At 39.3% G+C, this 25,472-nt stretch overlaps 1 protein-coding gene across 1 annotated transcript in view; it reads right to left on the bottom strand.

Annotated features, from left to right (window-relative positions):
- Positions 1-25,472, bottom strand: part of DNAH7 (dynein axonemal heavy chain 7) — a 158,788-nt gene that overhangs the window by 129,152 nt on the left and 4,164 nt on the right. Inside the window, exons 2-9 of the mRNA XM_088135694.1 lie at positions 24,481-24,546; positions 23,464-23,572; positions 21,700-21,847; positions 21,400-21,493; positions 21,018-21,198; positions 20,092-20,164; positions 16,208-16,333; positions 3,976-4,095 (exon numbers count right to left, since the gene is read on the bottom strand). Of these exons, the coding sequence (XP_087991820.1) occupies positions 3,976-4,095; positions 16,208-16,333; positions 20,092-20,164; positions 21,018-21,198; positions 21,400-21,493; positions 21,700-21,847; positions 23,464-23,572; positions 24,481-24,546 (917 nt within the window). The remainder of the gene's footprint in view (positions 1-3,975; positions 4,096-16,207; positions 16,334-20,091; positions 20,165-21,017; positions 21,199-21,399; positions 21,494-21,699; positions 21,848-23,463; positions 23,573-24,480; positions 24,547-25,472) is intronic.

Raw genomic sequence — 25,472 nt, 5'->3', positions numbered from 1 at the left:
ACATGACAGTGACTTATGATTTTACTTCCACCTTCTCTGTTAACTCTGCTTGTTGCAAGCCAGTTGCAAACCACACAGATTTAATTATTTAATTTATTTAGCAAATTTGTATAGCCGCCCATCTCAAATGGTGATCATGTGACCCCAGGACGCTGCAACGGTTGTAAATGTGAGGATTGGTGGCAAAGCTTTTTTTTTTTACACTATCATAACTCTGGTCATTAACAAAGCCAGTAAGTGAGGGCTACCTCTACAAGTATGGTTGTAGCTCATAGAGGTTCATATCTTATAAAGCAGAGGCAGGCAAGGTGTGATCCTCCACAGGTCCCTGAACCTAACTGTTGGCATCCCTCACTACTGATCATGCTGGCAAGCAAGATCTGCTGGGAATTAGATTCAACAACATCTGGAGGGTTACAGGTTATTGCTGGGATCCAGATACTCGGCAGCCTGTTGGCCGCAATCTGGGAAGAAGCTTAAATGAAGTCCAGAGTGCCAACCTGAGGTGCTTGAGCCAGTGCAGCCTTCAAAAGTTACCCTCAAAATATGTCAATGTGACAGAAGAGGGAAATTAAGAAGCGTTTGGGGAAATCTCACATAAACTGTAATTAATTAATTATATTTTAATTAAATTGAATTTATCTTTTAACCTGGTCTGCCCTAGCATTCTTTCAAGCCTAACCAGGAAGAAAGATCCCATTCTTGGTCTGCCCCAACTTCCCAACTTTTCTCAAATTACCCTAGGCCAGGCAGCATCCACCATCTCAATTAGCCACAATCCACCCATGAAGAAAAATCTCCTCAGCCACTCCCTTCTCCTACATCATGAGGAAGGAAGCAAGAGAAAGATCCAGGATTTTGCCTAAAAATACAGCATCTTACTAACGTGCATCTTAAATCTGATACTGCCTGTTCTCACTAAAACATTTTTTGCTTCTTTGCGGTGCTGTTAAGAAAAGCCACGCATAAGCAGGCTTCTGTGATTAAGTCTTTGACTTCTGGACTTTCACTGCTCTGCCAAAATATTGTTTGTTTATTTACTGTATATGCAGAAGACATTTAAAATCCAACAAGGCATCATAGGATGGTCCAAGGCTGGCTTACACTACTGCACTGATTTTTTAAATGTCCTGTTCTCTCAAAGGAGGAGGAGGAGGAAACACTGTAGAAACAAGTTTCCCACAATCTGATGTCTGTCCAGTTTCTTGGACAGTAAGCTCCTGATCTGAAAAAGTCCATAAAGGAAAGGCAAAAGTGGGACAACAGGCTGGGTCCATCTACTAAAACCATCAACCTCCCAAAATTGGGAACAGAAGAGTAGCTGGAAAAACCCAGCTCTCCACTGTAGAACTGATTACCAAAAGCCAGACACCAATAGTCACAGAACCCTGATAGGCCACAGAGAAAACTAAGCCCCACGCCAATGGGCTACTGGCAGACACTCCTCCTGGAATTACTTACAACCAGCAATTACACCAAATGATGATTAAAAAATGCTCAGCACAACCTTTCGTGCCCTCTAAAAACTTTCCTACCCCCTCCCAAATGCAAACAAGTATTCTCCTGCTGCCAGGCTTGGCCAGGCCTTCCCTGGAGAATATGGGCAGGTGACTTTTGAGCCAGCTAATGTGATCATGTGCCACCAAAACCATCGCAAAGGGAATTTTATTGTATTATCAGCTGATTATCTTAGGTGTGTTCTATGAGTAGAGCCATGCCAATGCCTTATCTGAATTGATATGGTCATTATTTGGATCTGGGAGACAGGCTTTGAAAGTAAGTGTCGTATAAAACCCCTGCACCAGGCTTTGTTGTGCCATGTTGCTTTTTAACAAACCAAATAACTATTTCAAATTCCCTTACATTAAAAATTCGGCCACAGTCATCACAAAAAAAAAATGAATGGGAGAGGCCATTTAGCTTTGCTGGAGACAGTCCAAGATAATACCTTTTTCCAAATCCATACACTTAAGAATAATTGCTATTCACCATGACCTCACCCCCAAAAAGTTAGATATAAATGAACATGGTCCATTTCAAATAATCCAGTTACAATATCAGCTGCCTGTAATATGAAACTACTATTATTCACCTCTTTCATGAATAAAATTATAGAAGAAAAAGAAACAAATTCACAAAAGGTAATCTGAAAATGTTGTCATTCATTTGTGGTTACAGTTATTTGTTCCTACTCCAATTTATATATTTTGGAATAGTCTTACACATATGTATTTGTAATTATATATTGTCCTTCATTTTTTCTAGATTTTAGAGTGGTAAATCATTATATCCTCCCCACACACAAATAAAACAATAACACAGCATACTGAAATGTTCAACTAGTGGACAGCAAATGTAACTCTAGGTGAATAAGAATACTTTTTTATGGCATTGCAGAGGTTGCAACACAAATACGTGGACAGCCTTTTTTGATAGAAGATTTCATACCAGGGGGACCTCTTCTGTAAAAGTTCTTGCCACATGTAAACATGGAGTAACTGACCCTCCCAAGCATAGCAGAAGTATTGTCAGTGTCAGTTGTATGACTAGTACTATGCAATAGCCTACTCCTGGAATTCAGTTGCACTACTGTCATAGTGTGACAGGGTTCATTTTTGGACTGGAGGTGTGTTACAAAGCAAAGGTGACAATGGACACAAAAATACAGGACAGTGGAAGCATTTTTCTCCTTTTCCTTCACATCCGGCTCACACCAGCAAAACCGCAGCCATGACAGGCCTCAGAATCCATATGCCACAACTACCCACTTGTGTCCATGTTTCTCACTCATTCTTACTATCACCAGTACAAATCCAAGTCACCATTCCACTCTTGAATTGGGTTGAAAGCATTGGCATGCAGTGCATCTCAATTTTTGGATTTTCCCTACAGCTCAAAGCCTGCAAGGCATTTTCAGTTGAAAACAAAGAACCACACTCAGGATTGTGCTACCAATTTGGAGCAATCTAGTTCCAAATGGCTGGAGTGAGGAGAAAACTCTTCCTTTTTTTCCTGCTTTCTCCTTCCTGCTGATTGTTGGAATCAAGGTGGTTAAGAGACAAGAGTGATTAATGCCACCAGGTAAAAATTGTGTGAGCGTGTCCTCTTTCTGCTCTATGTCGAGCACTCTCCCTCCCAGCATGTGATTGAGCTATAGCCTTTGCTTATGTGACTGGGTCACATTCAGTGCTTCCTTCTTCATAGCTTATCTCACACACCCCTATGGTCACAACATTCAGTTTTAACAAGGGGCTTTGCTAATCCCCCCCAAATTTAACAAGGGCTTCCAACACAGCTCTGACATTTGAAACTAAAGCAAAGGTGCATCTCTGGCATAATGAGATATCCTGTTACGGACATGTTATGCATAGCTCAGATCTACCATAGCCCTTCTACTCTTGGAAGGGGACTTTGGATCCCTAAAGTGCACAATATCTCCACTAAGGGGACAATAGCTATCAACGGAATGAAACCACCGAATGCAATCCAAAATTATAGAAGAGAAGTCTATATAAAGAAGGAGGTTAACTTTCAAGATAGAGCTAAAACCTCTCCAAAGCAAAACATGACATTTCTTACAATTCTGGAGAAATTTCAGGTTTATTATCAAATTATTAAATCATTTATTTATTTTTACGTATGCAATTCATCTACCACTTTCCCCCTCGTGGACTTTGGATGGTTTATATATATCAAAAGAGCAAAAAGAATAAAAAATATATTTTACAACCGCAAGACAAAAAATGTAACAAGTAAATATCAAATAAGAAAACTGTAATTATAATACATAGAGTTAGGTGACTGTTGATGTCAAATGCAGGAAGCTGTAGTCTAGCAGACAGGTCTGACTTAGTTTTTCAGCTTGGGCAGAAAACTTTGCTCAGTGACAGCTTGAGAATATTCAGCCACAAAATTAGCTATGCCCATCCTTTCAGTCTGAGGGGCATAAATCATTAAATAGATATTTGAACTTACTTCTTAAACAGAGTATCCTTGGCAGCTTCCATTTGTCTTAATACCATGTTCTGGAAGAGTGAGAGTTCCATTGATTCTTGACGAGTGTGAAATGCTACCTTATCAATTAAGCGCAAATTTCTGTGAAAGTGACAAAAAGAATACCATGGTGAACATATTTTCACTTTTTTTTTTTTAAAGCTACTGAAACTTTCTTCTATTTAAACAGATCGCCACAGTCCAGAGGTACCAGTTTAATTCTCAGTCAGACTAAACATTGCAATTTAGTAAGGTTGGGCAGCATTTTAGATTCAATCTCCATAAAGTGCTTCAGAGAGCATTTGCCTGCAATATCTTCAGGCAGCTACGCTCCTTAAAGTGTTGCAGACAGAGGCTATGTTTGCACACTGAAGCACTTCTTGCAGGTCAAAGCCAAAGCACAGCACAGCCCTATTGTTTAGTACTCTAAATGCAAACTGAAGCAGTCGTACGTTATGTCCTCTTAGCAGATCATCTGTTTTTAGTTTTTCCAATCAATGTTTGCATTTTCAAATAATCTAGTAAAAAAACAGACCAACAGTTTGTGAACAGGAGTTATTTTAGGATTACAGCCTTTGTCTTAGCTAAATCTTAACATGAATATAGATGAACGAAACAGCATCTAGCCTGAACAATATGCTTCAGATGAATCAATTAGTTAAATAACATTTCAAATAGATCTTTACACATCTTTATTTCTTCACAGCATTTGTTTATAGTTGATTTTATTGTTTGTAACATGTTTGTATTCAAAGAACTGTTCAGAGAGCGTTAATACCAATGCCTTGAAATCTGTTATGGACACAAGAAAACCAGTGAAGTGAAATTCACTGCAGCCCATCGTGCATCTGTTTCAAAGACATTTATTAAGAGATCCTGGATGCACAAAGTTGGACAAAACAAGAAACGATCAGAAGAGAGATCTGTCTTTCCTGCTCAGTGTAGACTCTAACAGTGTCGGGAAAGAAAAATAAGAAAATGTTTACCATAGGGAGTAAAGAAAAAAGATGTTATTTGTTTGTTTATTTAAGCCATTTATATCACCACATCTCCTAGCAATGACTCTGGACAGCGTACAAGAGTTAAAACCAAATAATAAAATAAGCCAACAATCAAAATAACAGATGTCTGAGGTCAAAAAAAAAAAATCATTCCCAACTTACAAGAGTAAAAAACAATAAAATCAATCAACCAGCAGAGCTTGCTTAACCTTCCAGCCCTAATGCCTGGGGGAACAGCTAGGTCTTTAACACACCGAGAGATAGTGGGAATTGTCCACTAAAGAAGCTGGAAGCTGCAATCTGCCCCAGTTGGAACTTCTAGACAGCCTTTGCAGTCAACTGTTCACAAGGTCATTAGGGCATAAATCCTGGAAGCTTCACTATTCCAGTCCAGGAGAGGTTGTGCCCGGGTCATTTAGTAGCTTACTAAAGTTATGAATCAAGAAGGGCACCCAAACTATGTATGGTTCTTTCAAAGGAGATCTCTTTTCATTCAGAACATGCCATCAGAGGAAGCAATGACTATTAATTAATGACTCATTCAATGATTCAAGATGTTCTACAGTCAATGATTCTCTGTTATTAGCCAAAAAAAACTTTTTTGCTGGATAGAATAATACTGACAGTGACCATGGGAACGAAAAGAGTTTATTTGCTTTAACATTCAAATACCTTCTCATGTGCACTTTGTGAGCCAAGCCATTCATTTATTTAGTTACATATGGCAGCACCTTCACTGGGCCCTGCTGGCGCACTCGTTCAATATGGGCATGGACCAGGTCGCAAGGCAAAAATGTATCCATGTGATGGAGTGCGTATGGGGGATATGTGGACAAGTAGTCTGTGTTCACTATCATCTATTTCAGCACTAACTGACCCCTTTCTCTGCATGCGCACACACACGCACACCCACACACATCCTAAGGCTCTTAAGGAAAAGAGGAGTAAAATTCTTCAGAAGAAAAAGGCAATCAGGACCACAAAATCACAGAATCGCTTTAGGCAAGCTTAGCTACCATTCATCAAGGATATTACTCAAAGCACATCAGGAATGTGAGGCAGTGATTCTTTTGCAGTGGTATTTGTCAGAATAAAGGAAGCTTAGAGAACAAATCTGACAGACAGTTTCAGCATTCTTAAAGAAATTAGCTATTAAAGCAGATATTATCTTACTGGATTAGCCTACATACAAATTGCAGTTTTTTAAAAAATCTGATAAACTGTCTCATACCTCTCTACCCCAGAAAACAAAAGAGGAACAGCTCAATTAAGCTTCCCTATTAGACAATACTATCTGAGACCCTAACAGAACAAAACTATGCATGGTAAACTGTTTTTTTTTCTTCATCTTTCCTTTTGCCACAATATATACTTATTAATAAAATAATTTGAGCTGCAGGGATAAAAATACCACCCTTGGAAATTGGCTCAACCACTGATTAAAACGAATAATGGTAATGTTTCATGGCCTTTCCCCGTCAGGAACAGAAACCTGATCAGGCACAGCTCTAGAAATATTTTAAAGATAATGTTCTCTGACAACAATTAGCTCCTTCAGGGCTCTTGCTGTCAGAATGAAGCAGTGCCTCCACAAAACAAGCTAAGCACATTTTGCCTGATTTGCCTTCACACCAACAGCCTGGGGTGAACATTTTTGGCTATTAATCTTACTGTAGTTCTTCTTGAATTCTTTATTATCATTATTGTTTGCATACATTCAATAGTAAGCCAGCTTTACATCTCATTACTGAACACGACAGAATGAGAATACTCCTTTGCACGATCCCAGCATTTTGCAGACTTGGGTAATGAATAAACTGTACTTAATAGAATAAACTAATTTTCTGCAACTAGATGCCCTCCAGTTTTGCTGGACTACAATTCTAGTCTATCCAAGCCAGCATGGGAGTTGCCATCTAGCAGATCTAGAGGACATCAGATTGGGAAGCCTAGAAGAAAGTGAGGAATAAGTGATTTTCAAAATGAGAACATGGAGTGAAAAGTAAATATTTGTACAATTACGCATTTAATTGTCATCTTTCTGTCTACTAATCTAACATTTTATTTGCTTTACACTAGTGGTCATTACAACATACCTGCATTAAAGCAGGCGAAGTGCATTAAAGTATATTAAATTAAGGAGAACACTATGAACCAAAATATTTTACACACAAGATGTCATGGGCAGATTTAACATATAATGCAAACACCATGACCCAGTCAGCACTTGAGTTAAATGGGTTAATTTTAGCCCCTAGGTGTTGCCTGGGGCTAAGTCATCCAAATACAGATGTGAGGGTAAACAATGATGTACCCCAATCTGCCTTCCTGCTGCTGGTGCAGAGATGAAGTCCTAGAGCAGCCCCACAAAAACAGGACTACACTAGAAACTTCCTCTTGCTGCTTCTTTTATTTTTAGCCTTCCTTCTCCATGGCCACATAGGTCAATGCAAAACATGGAATTGGCCTCTGTCCATGATGGCCTTGCCCCTAATCAGATTTTTGGTTTTGTTTTGGTTTTTTAATCCAAAGTAAATTAAAATGACAGAAAGTGATTGCCCCCCAATTCCATTTATATTGATGTGGAAGCCCATCAAAGATGCCATTACCCATTTGACCATGGCATCTATGAGCATGTCCCATCAGCATTTGTCTGGGGTAGGAGCTGACCAAACATACAGCTAATAGGGTATAACCTAGTCTCCAAAACTATTGTTAAGGGAAAAGCAACCTTGGAGTATTGTTATGATCAAAGGAGATAAGTTTAGCTGTCTTCCTTTCAGCCACTAAGCCACTCATTATCCCACACACACATACACAAAACAACCTAACTGCATTTTTAATCAGGAGATTCCAGAGGCCTAATTGCTCTTTTTTATTATTTGAATTTTATGAAGTTTTTTTTTAATTATTATTATAGAAAAATACCAAGCAGAAACTTCTACACCTCTCTAAAGTAACCTTTCTTTGCCTCTCAATTGCAGCCCTATCTACTTATCCGCAACTAGAGGACATCACAGCATAGACCTCAGCTGCACATACAGTTTTACGAAGCAAAGAATCAACAGTCAATCCAGAAACAGAAAGAAAAAAAGAGGAAGGGAAAAAAAAGAAAAAGTGATCCCTGGGTCCCCACTGTTTTATCCCCTCATAGATTAAATGTGAATATCCAACAGTTCTTTAGCCTTGTCTTGTCTTGTCCTGTCCTGTCTTTGCCTTTTATCTGTTCAATGTTATTGCCCCTTTCATTGCCAACTCCACATGATCTTGCATCCTTAGTTCAACATGCAGCAGACTTACAGAGGTAGAGCACTATATGTTTTGTTATTCCAGGCTACCTTCCAGTAACCCTTTGCATTTCAGAAGCAGAAAAATTTAGTGTTGGTATTTTTCACAGGTATGTTTCTTTGTTTTGTGTCAACAGGCAGTAACCTTTGGACAGGGCCATAATATATGTCAGAAGACATTTCATCTTCTAGAGCATTACCACCATTTATTGCTCTCTAGGATGTTACAGCATGCTCAATCAATGAAATGGATCCAGGGATCCAGTGTATTGATTGATTGGGATCTCAAATCCAAAGAAGATTATGAGGCTGCTGTTTCACCCATAAATATTTAGTGGATCCTCTAGTTCAGCTGCACACTTAATCCACAACTAATTTAACACAAGAGCCAGTTCAGTTCATCATAATTGAATTCTGTGCAGGAATCCAAACTCCTCAGGAATCTCTGATGCTGCTAGGACATCTGGATAAAACATAACCCTCAGACACTGTCTAAACTATAAATATTGCCAGAAAACAGAAAACCTTTCAGAAAGTTTGAAACCATCATTATTGTTCATAAACAGTGACAAGGTCTAGGTCTATTTACATGGACCATAGTATTGATATATCTCCAGTGTTTATATTATTTCAGGTCCCTCCACTTCTTCCTGATAGCCATGAGACAGAGAGGATATACTATATATGTGGGGTTAATACATAGTGCTGTGTTTTGTCTTTTTAATCTTGTCCATTCAGAGCACAATATCCCAAACTTCTCCCCAATCTAATATCATGCCTTGATGACAACCGTGGCACACTTTGAAGTTAGAAAAACAAATCCTCTTTTATAAACAAATAGCTATCATTTATATTTGCAATACAAGATCTTTGTGCAACTGTTTATAAACAACAGTTTCTCTAATTGGATAAAGATTTTCCTGGAAAGGATCACCTTCATTTTAATCCAGTATCAATGAATCTTAGAAATAGCACCATAATGAATAAACATAATACAACAGCAAAAACAATAACTTGGTGAACTCAAAATCAGTTTAATGCACTGTTCTTAGGGTCAAGATGTAAATATTTCTTTAAAATTAAATTATTTTTAAAAAATTAAAGATAAAATTGCATGAAGCCTCATATAAAAACCCAATTCTTTCTAGATCTCACTTTTGGTGAGATTTTAACATTTTTAATCTTTTAAATATTGACATATTTGACTTGTAGTGGTGACCAAGCACCATCTAGAGATGTGACCAACACCATAATGCCCAGATATGCGATGAGTGATTTAATTACCTTTTAATTAAATGGTAGTTAAAGCAAGAACAAGAGCCAGTTTGGTGTAGGGGTTAATGGTACCAAAGTAGAAACCAGGAAATCATGAGTTCTAAAGCCAACTGGGTGACCTTGGGCCGGTCACTCTCCCTCAGCCCTAGGAAGGAGCAAGGGCAAACCACTTCCGAAAAACCTTGCCAAGAAAACTGCAGGAACTAGTCCAGGCAGTTGCCAGGAGTCAATACTAACTTAAAGGCACCAAAAAAAAAAAAAAAAAAAGTAAGAACAAGCCATGTCTGTGTTCTCCAGCATTCCAGATTATTACCTAATAAACATGAGTTTTTTTAATTTATATTCCTCTCCCAAGAGAAGAAATTAAGCTGTTATGGCAAAAGAAATTCTCTACTTTTTCAAAACATGCAATGATTCATCACTCTCAAATGTCGGTCCTAAATGTAAAATAAGCTCTGTGAAGGGAATGGAATGTATTTTTCTACTTCATTTGGAAGCACAGAAGATCAAAAGAGACATTTTATTAAATCTTCTGTGCTTCCAAATGAAGTAGAAAAATACATCTCTATCACAAAGAATTCCCAATAATGTTTCAGGGATCCTAGACAAGTCTGAAGGCCTCTTCAGAGTGAATCTTATATTCACAGGAAACCAAGATGAGGCAAAAAGAAATGCCATTTCAGGAGGCACTCTTTCAGGAACTGTGAAAAAATGGAACTTGACTGCCTGGCCTGATGCATAACATTGCAACGTATTTGATATGGGCTGTTCCAATTGTTTCTCTGGACAATAATTTCATTCTTTGAAGCCCATCCATTTACTTCTTCGATCTCCATACAACATCCAAAGGGAAATCTTGGACCAACTGAAAAATAATTGTTCCCTCCTCTCCACTGGAAAGGGCTTGTAGCTAGGAATATTGTGGCAGGGACAGAGGGGAGCAAATGGCAACACAGGTGGTGATGACAAAATCACACAAATGCCATGAGTTACAGACTTGTGTTCAACTTTGTGACTTAAGAATCCAATCACAACATTTGTATGATGACATAGCGCCCAATGCCATTATTTTGGCATCTTTTAGTTTATTATAGATGGTGCTGCCTATAGCTCTCTTTAATAGATCCTCTTTACCTTGAAAATAGAGCAAATGGAGTATGAAAAGGGGTAGGATGTAGTGCAGTTTTCAAAGAGGATCAGGACCTTTAAGAAAATCCATCATGTTTCTACATTCAGATTCTGGAACCCCATTATGCATAGCATGACCCCTCCTTTCTCATCCCTCCAAATCTGTCAGTTTGAGAATATCTGCTTGCCTTTCTAACACCTCTGTTGAACAAACTGTATCACCAGCTCCGCTCTAAGCAGCGGGATTCAGGCCTCAGCAACAAGTCATCTCCAAAGTTAAGAACATATTCATTCTAACCATGGCATGAGCAACCAAAATATCTAATTTGACCACTTCTGGTTGCAATGGTTTCATTATTGCTTCCTTTTCAGGGAAAGGGAAAGCAGAAATGGGAATGTCTGGGAAATTTTTCAGGGCTGCTTGCTTTAACTTATAAATGTGCTCTTGAAGGGGAGCCATGCTAATATTTAAATTATTATCTGAAAATAGTCCCTGCTCAGAGTAGGGATCCAGATACTGGTTTATTCTTCACAAATACTATAAACCTCAAAAAAGAGTCCAATCATTTTTCTTGAAGGCCCTACAGAAGAGAAATCTCAGCATCATTACACTTGTAAAATGCACATCTGAAATTGGATGTGGGGACAGAAGAGCAGCACAGGAGTAATCTGGAGCAGGAAAAGCTACTGGGATAAAAAAATTACAAAACACATTCCTCCCCTACATATCTGAAATTGCAACCTCCAAACTTAGTTTTCATTTTTAAAGATTGACAGCTTCATTTTACTTTGATTTATACTCAAAGTCCAGAAGTTCTTTAACATATTATGCATTTAAATACACATACATACACATGCATACATACGTGGGAAACAGTAAGAATAACCAAAATATTAAGTGATATACAGCACTGAGATACAATTCCATGCAACCAGTCAAATTTATATACATAAAATTCAGAATGTACTAAGAGCCTCCAAATAGTAATATAGCAGAATTCAGCAACCCTTCTGGAGACTTCTGGGGATGAGTTTGCTAGTAGAAAGAATAAATTCTCTTCATCTGACCTGTTGGAGTAGTCTAACATACGATTTCATACCTTTTTACAAAATTATCTACAAGAATCAATTGCACTAAAGATTCCTCATTAAAAGCCCCTTTTAGCCAATATCTTGTGCCCAGACGCCAGATGCAAAGAGGAACTGAAGACAAACTAGGGACATACTAGGGAATGTGAACCTCTTACATCTTTGTGAATACAAATCTGCAACCTATAACACAAGAGAATGATCACCTTAATTTTATAAATATTAATGCCAGCAGGTATATAATTGTTACTTCCATTGCTGGCAAAATGTGTTAGCCTACAACTAGAAAGGGGAAGAAGAAAGATTATGATCCAGCTTTAGACAGCAAAGCCCCTCATAAAGCTTAAAAACAGCTGAAAATTAGTATTTCATACCAGCTGAAGAGTTTGTGCTTGTAAGCGTTGATGAACTATTAGACAATCCAAGGTATGGGGGCTTAAAAATCTCTCTCTCTCTCTCTCTCTCTCTCTCCCCCCCCTTTCGGAGAACAAGCCATCACTAATGGTAGTGCAACAGAAAGGAAACAGATCAGTTCCTGCAGCAAAACTCAAGAAATCTTTGATTGAAACATCTTCAGTCAACTTCATGGAAACCAATGCCTTTTAACTGCTGAAATTGTGACCTTAATTTTCCAAAAACTATCTGCTATCACTAAAAAGTTAAACAAGCTCTCACATTTGTTAAACTGCTATCATAAGAAACAGAATGGAAGGGTGATAAAGGTACTATTATAAGTAAAATCCCAAAATGTGTGATGATAAAGAAGCTGACAGCTAGATATTTGTTCAAACAGAGAGAAGTTCCCCAAATGTTTTGATGCAGGCCATATGCCGTTCCTGTGTTCTTCAACCAGCCCAGTTCATGGTCCTTGTTAAGAGCAACTTTGTTCATAAAAGAAAAATGGTTTTCACACTAAGCAATTATTTTCTCCCTGAGTCAGTTTTTACACTATCAAATGCCCCCTCAGTGTCTTGGAGATGGTGGAATGACTTCCAAGGGTGTGAAACAGCAATCAAATTTTGTAAAAGATTAATTGTTCAACTACTCCTTTAATGCTTCTAAAGATTTCTGGCACTTTTTCAAATTTATCTAAGCCATGTCTTCTAAGACTCCAGCATTAGATTTCTTCTACCAGAATTAAGCAGATGGCTTCATTCCAATTCAATCACTTTCAAAGCAGTAAACAACTATAATAAGAGCTTGGAGTCTGATAAGATGTCCTTGAAACAAAGAAGCAAGTAAAACCTCAAAAAGCCTTCAAAATGGTCTCTGACTAAGGAGCTCCCCTAAAGAAGATTCACTGAAGAACTCTTGTAGCCTGTTTCCAAATTAGGAACGAGTTGAAATTCTTTGCAGACTGGAAGATTTAAAGCAATCTTTAACTTATATTTAAATGATTCTCCTCAAAAATCTGTCAAAAATCTGTTATACTTCACCTCTCTACTGAGGAATTCTGAAGATCAGATACAGAAGTCTCAAAATTACAGAAGTGGTATATAAATCTTGCAAATTGGGCACCTGGGCCTTTTGATAACGCTTCATCAAACTCCAATGCCTTCTATTAACAGGGATGTGTTGAGAAAATAAGTCCAATAAGTCCTTGAAAATGCTTATTGGTAATGAGAATTGTAACTAAGAATTTGACTCTAGAGAACATGGTTTGAATTTAAACATCACTTATTTTCTAATGAAAGAGACTAAATGCCAAAGTCATTCTTGAAGATGAGCCCTAAAATGAATGATGATAATCCAGCAATGGAAGTCCATGGAACATTGAACACAATGGGGCAGCCTTTGACATTCGCAGGCCATTTATCAGAGGAGAATCTTGAAGCTGTTGGGTGTTCAGAGAAAATTTGGATGATCTGGAACAGCTGAATAGCATGTTGAAAAGTACAACTCCTGATTTTTCAATGTTCTAGTTTAATTATCCTTGCTCCACAAAGCTGGGAATCCAGGCCTTTAGAACTTAGTGGCTTTGTACTATACTTATTCCAGGTTATTCTTAGTTCAAAAATGGTCAAGCTCTTGGAGGACTTGGTATTGAAATTTACATTTCAATCAAATATCCATTGAATATGCGGCTCCTTGATTATCAACCTTAAAAGTTGATGACTGTAGCCTCTTATCTATCTCCTGGCTTCTCAACTGGTGAGTCAAATTAATGATAACTGGAAAAAACTTATTATTTTTTGGATTTGATGTTTGGATAATTCAGCCACAGTATGTGACAGTGATTGTAACACTAGAGTGGGCCCAAATAATGAAACTTGTACTCCTGCTACAATAATATCTGGACTCAACCAAAAGACCAGAAACCACTCAGTTCCAGTGTTCAAATGATAAAGGAATGAGTTACAGGGAATGGTGGCTGGTCCAAATGAGTACAGTGGAACCTCGAGTTACGAATTTAATCCGTTCCATGACTCTGGTTGCAACTTGAATTGGTCGCAACACGAGGCAAATTTTCCCATAAGGTTCAATGAAATTACCGTTAATCCGTTCCGGCGTCCGCGGACCACGCATCAGGGGCGGAAAAACGGCTGCGGACCATGCGGCAGGGCGGAAAAATGGCCGCGGACCACGTGTCGGGGCGGAAAATGGCCGCAGACCACGCGGCAGGGCGGAAAAACGGCTGCGGACCACGTGGAACAGGCGGGAAAATGGCCGCGGAACACGTGGAACGGGCGGAAAATGGCCGCAGACCATGTGGAATGGGCGGAAAATGGCCACGGATCCGGTTCGTAAGTCGAGGCGAGTTCGCAAGTCGAGGTAAATTTTTGGGGCCGGAGCTGGTCGTATCTCGAAAAATTCGTAAGTAGGGGCATTCGTAACTAGAGGTACCACTGTATTAGATTTGATCCCTATTCTAAAAGGATTTGTTTAAAGGAATCCAAAGTTGAGATCACATATCATTACATACATTAGCTTGTTGCAAAAGTAACTATTTGGGGCAAACTCCCCAGTGTTTGTAAATCTATTCAATATTATCCTAACAAACATTGTTACTTATATTTTACAGATCAGTTGCAACCACTATACATTTGGAAGTACTTTCCTTGACTTCAGGAGAATTTAACTCAAGTATTTTGGATAATATTGAACAATGTATTTTTTTCAGCAAATTATTATCTGTGCTTGCATAATCTTTCTAACCCTTCCCATTCTTTCTTTTTATCATCTTTGACTACAGAAGCCTTGGGTTGTCTATAGACAATAGATACTCAAAGCCTGGTTATGCTATTGCAGAGCTGTACTGAAATAAGTTCCTCCCTACCCCTTGGACATATGAAAAACACTATCGCCATAGAAGGGTCATACATTTAAATGTGACTATTTTTAGATTTCCATCATGATTAGAGCAATACTGGAAAGCTTAAAAAAGGGAGGGGCAGCAGTTTAGAAACCGTGTGTATACATGCATCTCTTAAAAAAAAAAAATTGTTTGCACTTGAGAATGAAATTAACTAGACCATCAACAACTTGTAATTGGATCTACTCAATCCAGAGAAGAACCAAGATAGTAACATGGTAGATTTTTTTTCCATTTGTTATTTGAAAGTAATAATTTATTCACAACTTCCACCTCAATGCTCTACATATTTACAAAGAGGAAAATCCAACTCTGCTCTCTTTACGCTAAACCATAAATTATGGCTTACAAACTGAAGTGGCTATGTTTACCCATTGCATTAACCCAAAACCAAATAAATTATATTATGGCTTTCAGCTACCTGCAAACTATGGTCATGAAACAGTTCTATGTATTTAGTTAGTTAATTCCAACTCCAACTGTCCAACTCCAACCGACTCTGGGAGGCTGACAACAATAAACAGTTCAACACTGTTTGGACCCTACAGCCTACAAACATCCTTAATGAGCTACAATGATATCCGAAAGATAACATATGCATCATTGACCCAATTATGTGTTTGCACTGTTGTATCTGATGCAACTATGTAAGTCATGCCATTTGTGTGATGAAATCTTAATGTACCTGTCATCATTTCCCCCACTGTGGATGCCTCTAGCACAGCAGCCTTGAGCTTTGTCTGGGATAAAACTTAAAGAGGCAGGCAAAAGGCTTCAAAGAAAAGATGAAGTGAAGTGTGAAGTGAAGTGAAGTGAAGTGAAGTGAAGTGAAGTGAAGTGAGTAAGGGAGGAAGGAAGGGAGGGAGGAAATTAGTTAGTTAGTTTTGGTAGCAAGAAAATCTGCCCAAAATATCTTTCCATGGCCCCTTACAAATGACAATTTGTATGTACCTATCCTACAGTTTCATGGGTGAAACATGACATCTATACCAGTTTCTTCTCACCTGGGCATCTGCCCCGCAGCTGCACTTTAACTGCCAGAATTCTGGAAACCAAACTTCATACCTCTGAAGATGCCCTGCTTGAGTAAGGCTGACATATGCATTCAAAATATCGCTTACTTAAAAGTTGTTTGCCAAAGATCCAGAACAGCCATCATTGTGGGATTCATTGCATACAAATTTTCTTTTATATAGTTGCGAGCTGCAATGTAGGACTTATTCCAAGGTTTTGGCACTACTTCCATTCTAAAAAAAAAACAAAACAAAATAAAAATCAGTACTGTAATCCCAGGAGAGAGTTGCAGTGCCAACAGATCTATTCCATACTGGTGAGTTTTAAATTTCAAGTAAAGCCAACTACATTACCTAGTTAGAAATTAAGCATGCTATTCTAACAATAAATATAAGGAAGGAAGGAAGGAAGGAAGGTTGTTGAAATTCATTTTTTAAGTCAAAATCCCTCATGAATTCTTAGGCCATACCAAATTAATTAGACATGTGTAGGTATGATGTTAATGTGATAGCTATACAAAGCAAGGTAAGGAAACATGTTAGTCAGAGGCATGATCTTTATTGACAGGCATGATCCCATCTCTTTATATGCATGTTACAGACTGTAAAACAGCTTTCCTATACCTGGGAACCATGAAGATGGTCAGTTTTCACCCTAATTTCTCAGCAATTACCATCCAGAGTCCAGATACCTGAAAAGTGCCCAGGTTGGGGAAAGCGGCTCAACAATGTAAAGGGTCCCTGTAGAACTCAATGGAGCTTTTAAATTTCCTCTCTGTTTCTACAATACTCAGCGATTACCTTCAATGATTTATATGTTGCTTTTCCATCATGACCCTGAAGGAAATTTCTCACCAGAGCATCATACTTAGCCATTAATACAAAACATTTTTTTTTTTTAATCTGTTCAATTGTGTCCGATTCTCGGAAACTGCCTGGACAAGTCCCTGCAGTTTTCTTGGCAAGGTTTTTCGGAAGTGGTTTGTCATTGCCTGCTTCCTAGGGCTGAGAGAGAGGGACTGGCCCAAGGTCCCCCTGCTGGCTTCGTGCCTAAGGCAGGACTAGAACTCAATCTCCTGGTTTCTAGCCTGGTGCCTTAACCACTACACCAAACTGGGTCTATACAAAACATACTTAACCATTAATAATCAACAACCTCAAACAAAACTAAATCAGCAATCCAATATATATATATATATACTTGTAAGATAGATTTGGGGTTACAATAAATTACAATCCAGTTACCATCTCACACTTATTTCATATATACAGTAATTCTCTAAAATCAAGACCAAGGAGAAGAAAGGCAACTCAAGTCTTACTGATAGTCCCAGTCATGCTGTTTCCAGGGTCCTGGTTTGAATTCAGTTAGAGATCTTTATGAAGATCTCTACAATCCAGATCAGGACAAGCAAACTCTTGGGGCAGAGGCACATTTGGTATCTTGAAGACATCTAGTAGTACATTCTCAAAATGACTGCCTTGACAATATACCTATGTTTGCCACAGTGGGCATGGCCAGTCAAACCCATCCATTGACCAGAAAACAATTTTGCTTCCGATAATAGTTTCTACCATCCCAATGGGACATTTGTGCAATCCAGCAAATAAACGTTTGTTTTGCAGCCCACCAGTTTCCTACTGAAACTTGAAAATAGTGGGACAGGAAGCCTGACTGATATTAAGGGAGGTGTCTAGAGGCAACCTAGTACTAGTAAGGCTAAACCTTTATCTCAGCAAAGGAACATGCTGGGGGAGAAGCACTGGTGGAAAATCCTGTTGGGTCTTGCTCCCAGATATTCTGGCTACTAATCTTGGATGGTTGGATTCAAAAGGGAAGCTATTCATTTTTGTCTCTCATAAAGAATCCAATACATGAGTTCCACATGTGTGCATGTTTGTGAAAAAGCTGGTGTGCGACGACAGCAGGGAAGGGAAGATAGTGGACTCCCTTAGTCTATACAGGAATTCCCTTTTCATGCATCATAAAATATATATTTTGCCAGCTTATGCTTTTTTGAAAAAAAAAAATCCTGTTGCTGCTTATATAAGCAAACTAGCATTCCCAAAGATTTGTGATTCTGTTCTCTTATTGTGTATACTTAACTTAAAATGCCCTGATTTTAACTTCAACCAACAGAGTATCTCTATTTTATGTTTCATTTTGTAGCAACAACTCTTACAGTGTTCAACACATAATTAATTGGAGGGGGTATTTTTGCCATTTTTGGACAAAATAGCAGAAGGCAGGCAGGCAGGCAGGCAGGCAGAGAGAGAGAGAAAGAGAGAGAGAGGAAGGAAGGAAGGAAGGAAGGAAGGAAGGAAGGAAGGAAGGAAGGAAGGAAGGAAGGAAGGAAGGAAGGAAGGAAGGAAGGAAGGAAGGAAGGATTTTTTTTCAACAGATATCATAACTAAGTACAGTGGTACCTCGGAATACGAACTTAATCCGTTCCATGACTCTGGGCGTATCCCGAGTTGGTCGTAACCCGACGCAAATTTCCCCATAGGGTTCAATATAAATCTGGTTAATCTGTTCCGCCCTCCGAATTTGGTCACACCCTGAAGCAAATTTTCCCATAAGGTTCAATGTAATTACCGTTAATCCGTTCTGGCGTCCGCGGACCACGCATCAGGGGCGGGAAAACGGCCGGGCACTGCACGGCACAGTGGGAAAACGGCCGGGCGCAAAACAGCCAGGCGTCGTGCTGAGCGGTGGGAAAACGGCCAGGCGCCGCGCTGCGCCACGGGAAAACAGCCGCGCGCCGCGCGGCAGGAAAATGGCCAGGCGCCGTGCCACGCGGCGGGAAAACAGCCGGGCGCCGCTCAGCGGGGCAGGAAAACGGCCAGGTGCCGCGCAGCAGGGCAGGAAAATGGCCGCGGACCACGTGTCAGGAGCGGAAAAATGGCCGTGGACCACGTGTCAGGGCGGAAAAATGACCGTACCCCGAGGCGGAGTTCGCACATCGAGGTAAATTTTTGCGGCTGGAGCTGGTCGTAACCCGAAAAGTTCGTTAGTAAAGGCATTCTTATCCCGAGGTACCACTGTATATAACATTCTGAGTTCTGGAAGAAAACAGCATGCTTTTTAAAAAATCTAAAGTATATACTTTTGCCTTATGAATATGTTGTTTATGAATACATGAATCAGAGGTTAATTGGTACCTAGATGTATGAATCACTGGAGTGTTGCTCAGTCTGGAATTAGAACAGGAATTCACATATCTTACCTGATCATTGTAGCACAGTCTAAGACTCCTTAGAGCAGGAAATTACACAGCCCTGCCACTGCCTTGTGTTCTCCTGCACAACATCAAAGCCTACAGATTCTCTGAACTTAGTAAGTGGGTAAGACTTCAGAGAAGGCCAGCTTCTTTACTAAACTTGGATGGAAGTGTAACTCCATTGGGACTTCAAGCCTCTGGTGGTAACAATAGTTACGCACTAGGCTCACTCTTATTCCAAATCTTGTATTTTGCACTATTGTTGATTAGAACAGGTTGCAGTGTGGTTATTGCTATCAGATAAATATTTGGTCCAACATAAGCTATCATTATTTTCTAATCAACAATGCCATCTTTCTATTCAGCAATCTTCCTTAAATTGTTCAGAAATCAAGTTTTTAACTACACCGTATTTCTACCTGCTGACAGAGGCCATGCCAGAACATGTTATGCATGCAGAAGACCCCAGTTTCAATCCCTGGCGTCTCTGGTTAAACAATATGAAGTAGGTGGCTGGAAAAGATTCTACTTGAGACCTTGGAGATCTCCTGATAGGTAGAAAGGGCAGCTGTGAATCAAGTGAACAATAGTCTGTTTTTATTTAGAAAGGCAGTCCTATGCATGTTGACATGAAAGAAAGGAATACAGCATTTAATTGGGCCTATTCTCAAACAGTTATGCAGAGGAGTGCGTTCTTACACAACTGCTTCATATATTTTGCCTGTGATGCAATGCTTTGCAGACTAAGATGTTGAAATAGCATTTTCTTACTCTTGACGATGAGGTAGAAGAACTTGCTTCTTGGCTTCCTCCTTTTCCCTGGGATCTCTTAAAACAAAGTCAACTAAAAGAAGGCATTAAAAGAAACAGACCAGAACACAAATGAGCTCAGCAGAGCATAAAAACAGCCAAAAGAAATGAACTAATTATTTTTAAAAATTTCAAAGGTGTTATATAGGAATAACTGAAAACATGCAACACAAAGACAGTTGATTTCAGAATGTTTTGCAGAAGAAACTAAAAAAGTATCTAGGAAAAGGGCTGAAATACAAAAAAATTAAAATTCATTGGTAAAAAAAATGCTAACCCTGCAATCTATTAATGTTTACTTAGAAATAAGTCTCACAGTGTCCTAATAAGTGGTAGGGATTGCCAATAAAGAAATAAAGTTGAAGCTCAGAAAGTTTTTCCAAAGAAAACCTCTGCTTGTTTATGCTTTTTGACTGAATGTATGCCTCCTTCCAAGACATTCTTACCAACAATAATGCCCATTTAGAATGCACAGGGCTAACTCCTACTCAGAGTTATCATTCTATCGGCTAAAATAGTTATTTATTTTCAAATGTCCAATCTGGAGGAAGGAATCCATTTCCAAAGCCATTATATGGCAGAGGAATCCTTTAAGATGCCAAAGAAACCTTACATAGGAAAAGATCCTAGGAATAAGTTCTAAGATATACATCAGCATCTCCCAGGAACTGAGTACCCTGGTCTTCCAATGCTTGGCTATTACTGTACATGGGGTGGTCAGTAGTAGTAGGAAGCTGGTGGGAACCAGAAGTGAAAAGCTTTCCTGGAATGTTGATCCATCATCTTTTAATTGATACTGCCAAGGAAGGATAGGGATCTCCAGAACATAATATAAAAGCAACTGTGACAGCATTTCTGATTCAATAAATGAGTTACAATTCCCATACCTATTGCTTTCTTTACACTAAGAAGATAGTCCTCCCTCATTTCATCTGAGAGTGTGTAGATACTTTCACTGAGTACTTTCAAATGTTTTGGTACTAGGGCTAAGACATTTTCCAGCCATGAGTCTTCCATTGGGGCCACATGTTCTGTATCTATTCCATGGCGAATGTAATAGTAATATTTCTGCAAAATTAGAAAAGCACAGCAGTGGCACATGAGAATGAGTTCTGTTGGAAATCCACATTTGTGAATGTCAGTTATGCGTACAGTTATCAGGTACATGCACACAGTGAACCAAGACCTTCCATTCTGCCTCTTTGTTCAGTCCTGATGTTCGTTCCAACCCCCTCTCCCTTCCAATCAAGAAATCATGACCTGATTTACCAAAATATCTTTCTCTATTCCAGCAGTGGACTCTGACGTGCCAGGTTTTGCTTCTTCTATTGAAAATTGGTCTTCAGGAATAAAGTCTGGTTGCCTACAAAACAAATGTGACAATTTGTTATCATCCATCTTCAACCATCAGTCTGCAAATTTATCTTGATTCAAGACTTCTTTTAGAAAGCAAGAAAATTAGGTCAGCAAGGCTCTTTCTTTTATTTGTTATTGAAGCTTTAAAAATAAGCATGTATCACAATGGGGAAAGAAAGCAGCTTTGTAATCCTAAATTTCAAAAGAACTCACATGATGATATTAACCAGAGCGCTTCTGAAATTTTCCCGATCTTTTTTACCGCCAGGTTTTGCTTTTGAAGTTGAAGGTCCAGCCCCATGATCATCCTCTGGAATGTCTTCTATCTTACGCTTCTTGGATCTCTGAGACAGATATTCTCCTTATGGAGGACAAATGAGAGATTTTATAGGGGTTGGTTGGTACAGACTCAAATATGCAATATAACTATCAAATTGTACAGAACCAATTCCAGCTTCTTTGAATGAGAGTTAAGGTAGTTCACCATCTTTCTGAACTGTCTGCTGCTGTCAACTGCATCAACAAGATCAAGGTGTAGATGGTACAATTTCTTTCAACACACAAACAAAAGCTCTGAAAACCATAGCTGCCCACCAGGGACCTCCACTCATGTAGCATTCTAAGTCCCTGCCCCTGAGGGCAAACTAAATTCGTTTCTCCATCAGAGGGAGGAACAATGTCGTGGGCAGCAAAGAAAAGAACCCATCAGATTGCAATGGGGCAGGAACTTCAACTTTTTACATTCAGATGAAGGGGGAGAGGGGAGCAGACAGAAGAAGAATGAACTAGGAAAAGAGGAGGACAGAGGTAGAGAACATCTGTGAAACTAGAGGCTTGCAGGAGACAGAATCCAGTTCTGATGACAGCTCCCAGTTATGGAGAAATGGTTAATACAGCCCTTAAACTGTTATTTGAGAAACCACCTCTCCCCAAGGACATCTACCCACCCCACTAATAGGGTGGGCACGCTCTGGGTCCCTTCCTTGAAACAGTGGCATCTGATGGGACCCAGGAGGCATGCCTTTCCTGTAGCAGCAGCACCTACCCTTTGGAATCACACACACACGCACACACACACACACACACAAGTGTTTTGTTAGCCCCAGACCTACTGGCCTTTAGAAAGGCTATAAAAATTTAGCTATCCCCCCCAGAAATGGGTACAGGGTGAGTAAAGTCCCATCAAGAGAAGGTATGAATGTGAGCCAGGTTGCCTATTACTGATTGTTGTTTTATCTTGGATTGCTTTCTTGTAAGCTGTCCAAAGTCACATTGTCCAAATTGGGCAGCCATCTATATTATTTAAATAAATAAATAAGTAAACAAACAAATAAATAATGAGGCAACCATCTCAAAGATAAGGCTGTCCTTACAGATCCTAGATACTTGGTTTCAAGCATTTATATCTGAGTCACAGTATGTTTTTTCTTCCTTATCTCTCCCACAGCCCCTTCCCAGCAGCATCACAGAAAAGGTCATCATCTCCCTGGCACAGAAGTACAACTCTGGGATGCTAAGAAGAGAATCCTTCTTCTCTATCGTCCAGGCAGGTTATTAGGGTTAGAAAGGAGGACAGCAATGAGAATGGCTTTTTTTAACAACTAAATACAACTCGAGTTAATCATGTTAAATGTCTACTCAGCAATCCTATACAACCAGTGTTTCCCAACCTTGACAATGGAGTATTTGCCACTAATCCACCCAAATGCAGCCCATCTGGCATGGGATTTATATATTCACATCCCCAGCATGATGGGCCAGGGTGGTTTAGGATCAGATAGGCCAGTACTCTGCTTCTTAGGGTAGCAGAAACAGGCATGTCCCATGTTCATATAACAACACAGAATAACTCAAATGATCAACAAGAAAACCTCTAACTTCCCTCACAGTGGGAAGAAACCATACGTGATATTTTATGAGCAATTTTCAGTACTATACAACTTCACCTCCACTCCAAACATCCAGGTTTATTCTTACCCGGTGTTAGCTCATTCTTTACCACGAACTGCTCTGGAACGTGAGTGTCCTTATCTCGCCGCAGATGGAACAAAGGTGGGTTCTGATACCAGAGTGGTTTACAATTGATCTGAAAGATAGATGCCATGCTTTCACAACCGGCAGTGTTGCTCAGTAAAAACGTTTCCTAAACTTTGCAAAAGTACTACATAAGTTAGTGAGGAAAAAAATGGGGGGAGGGGTAATTCTTTTCTTTAAATACTTAATGTGCTGAATCTAGTTTTAAAGATCTTATGGGATCAGTCTTATAGAATAGATAGGTCTTTTCAGAAAAGCTTACAGATTAGGTTCTGATCTGGCTACAGTCACAGGCAGCTGCTAATTGAACAATGAGTAGCCCAATGTCTAAACTTGTACCTCAGTTTATATCTCAAGAACAGAGAAGTTCAATACGTCTGAATTAAGACTGTGATCTCAAATCTGCACCACCAATACAGATGGAAAGATGTGTCTATGTCTGGATATTTCTGGCTGAATCCCAGCCATCGAGTTAAATAAGAGTTTTGCATTCCTCAAATGGCTGTGCAGTGCACTCTACGTGCCACAAATGGAGCTGCCAATCCATACAGCAGAATCAGCACGCGTACAAGGAATTCAGACCTTGCCATTTCTTTCCTATGAATGGAGTGAATGAACCTTCTCACTTAGCAAAGGAGGAGAAAATTGAAACCCCTGAAAAGTACAAATGTTTTGCTTTGCGGGGTTATCTTATCAAAGCCATTACCATTATTTTTCAGGAAGAAGCTATAAGAGGCATACTGCTGGGGTGACTAACAGCCAGCCCAGCTTGCATTACAAGATTGTTGTTAGGATAACAGGGGAAGAACCTTGTTGACTGATTTAGAGTTGGAGGACAGTCTGGTATAGAAATATGGTGACTAGATTAACAATGTTAGTATGTATCATGGTAGAACAGTAGAGTTTAATGCTCATGATTTGCATGCTTTAAAATGTTTAGTTGTCTCTATATATAAATACCTTATCCACTTGCGGTAAAAATTTTGTGGTAGTCTTTTCTAACTTTCCTTTGTTGGGTGGCTTGGGCTGTAAGAGGATAAAAACAGTAGACAAAACAAAACGCACATGTTTATTTCCCAATCTGGAGCTTTAAAATATGGTGCAAACCACAACTGCTAGGGAGTAAATTTCATTTAGACACTCTTTCTGAATAAACATAGATAGGCTTGTACTGGTATTGATTACATACTCTACACTGTTCCATCTTTGTCCCTGTGTTCAGGGAACAGAGGAAGTACTTGCTCCACTTTTGTAAACTAGGGCTACCAGATCCGGGCTACAAAAATCCAGATGTTTATATATTTAACCTAGCCCTGTGCCAGGCAGGGACCATTATATTGTAGCAAAGGTACACAGAAAGCGCTCGCCCTTTGTTGCCAGCTAGTACTCAGTTTTACAGCCCAGATGCAGTAAATCTAAGCAAATTTATGAAAATGATCAATTCAAACCAAGGATAGAAATTGCACTAGTGTCAACCAAAATAATTTTTTTAATACGTTTGGCTAGATTGCTGCCTTGTAAGTATTTTGCTTGGAAAACTTCCCCTCTGTTTAAGATTAATCCTGGGATCCTTCTGCTGGTTAGGAGCTGCTAATTCATACATTTTTCAGTTTTGGAAGTCCCAACTGAGTGACAATCCAGTCATCAAAGGCAAATCCTATGCAAAGCCCTCTGTGTCTCTGGGGCACACAGAGGCAGATGTGAGTGCTCAACACAAACAATGACTGGGCTTCTACATCACATGCTAAGTCAAAATGTGGTTTGTTTGGCTAGGGTTAGGATGTTGTATGAATCCAGAGCCATTTTGGTTTATAAACCATGGTTTAGGCCAAGAATGTAGATCCCGTTAAAGACTCGAATAAAGCAGTCAACATTAAGCCTACATGAGTTTCAATATCATCCTTAGAAGCAATCAATCTCAAACTTCTCACTGACACATTTAGAACTTTCGT

Source organism: Python bivittatus, unplaced genomic scaffold, assembly GCF_059951505.1.
Source record: "Python bivittatus isolate LINGU-HERP-01145 unplaced genomic scaffold, Pbiv_v1 ctg000200_np1212, whole genome shotgun sequence".
NCBI classification, from domain to species: Eukaryota; Metazoa; Chordata; class Lepidosauria; order Squamata; family Pythonidae; genus Python; species Python bivittatus.
The sequence above is the reverse complement of the archived record's forward strand: the minus strand, read 5'-3'. Positions and strand labels throughout refer to the sequence as shown.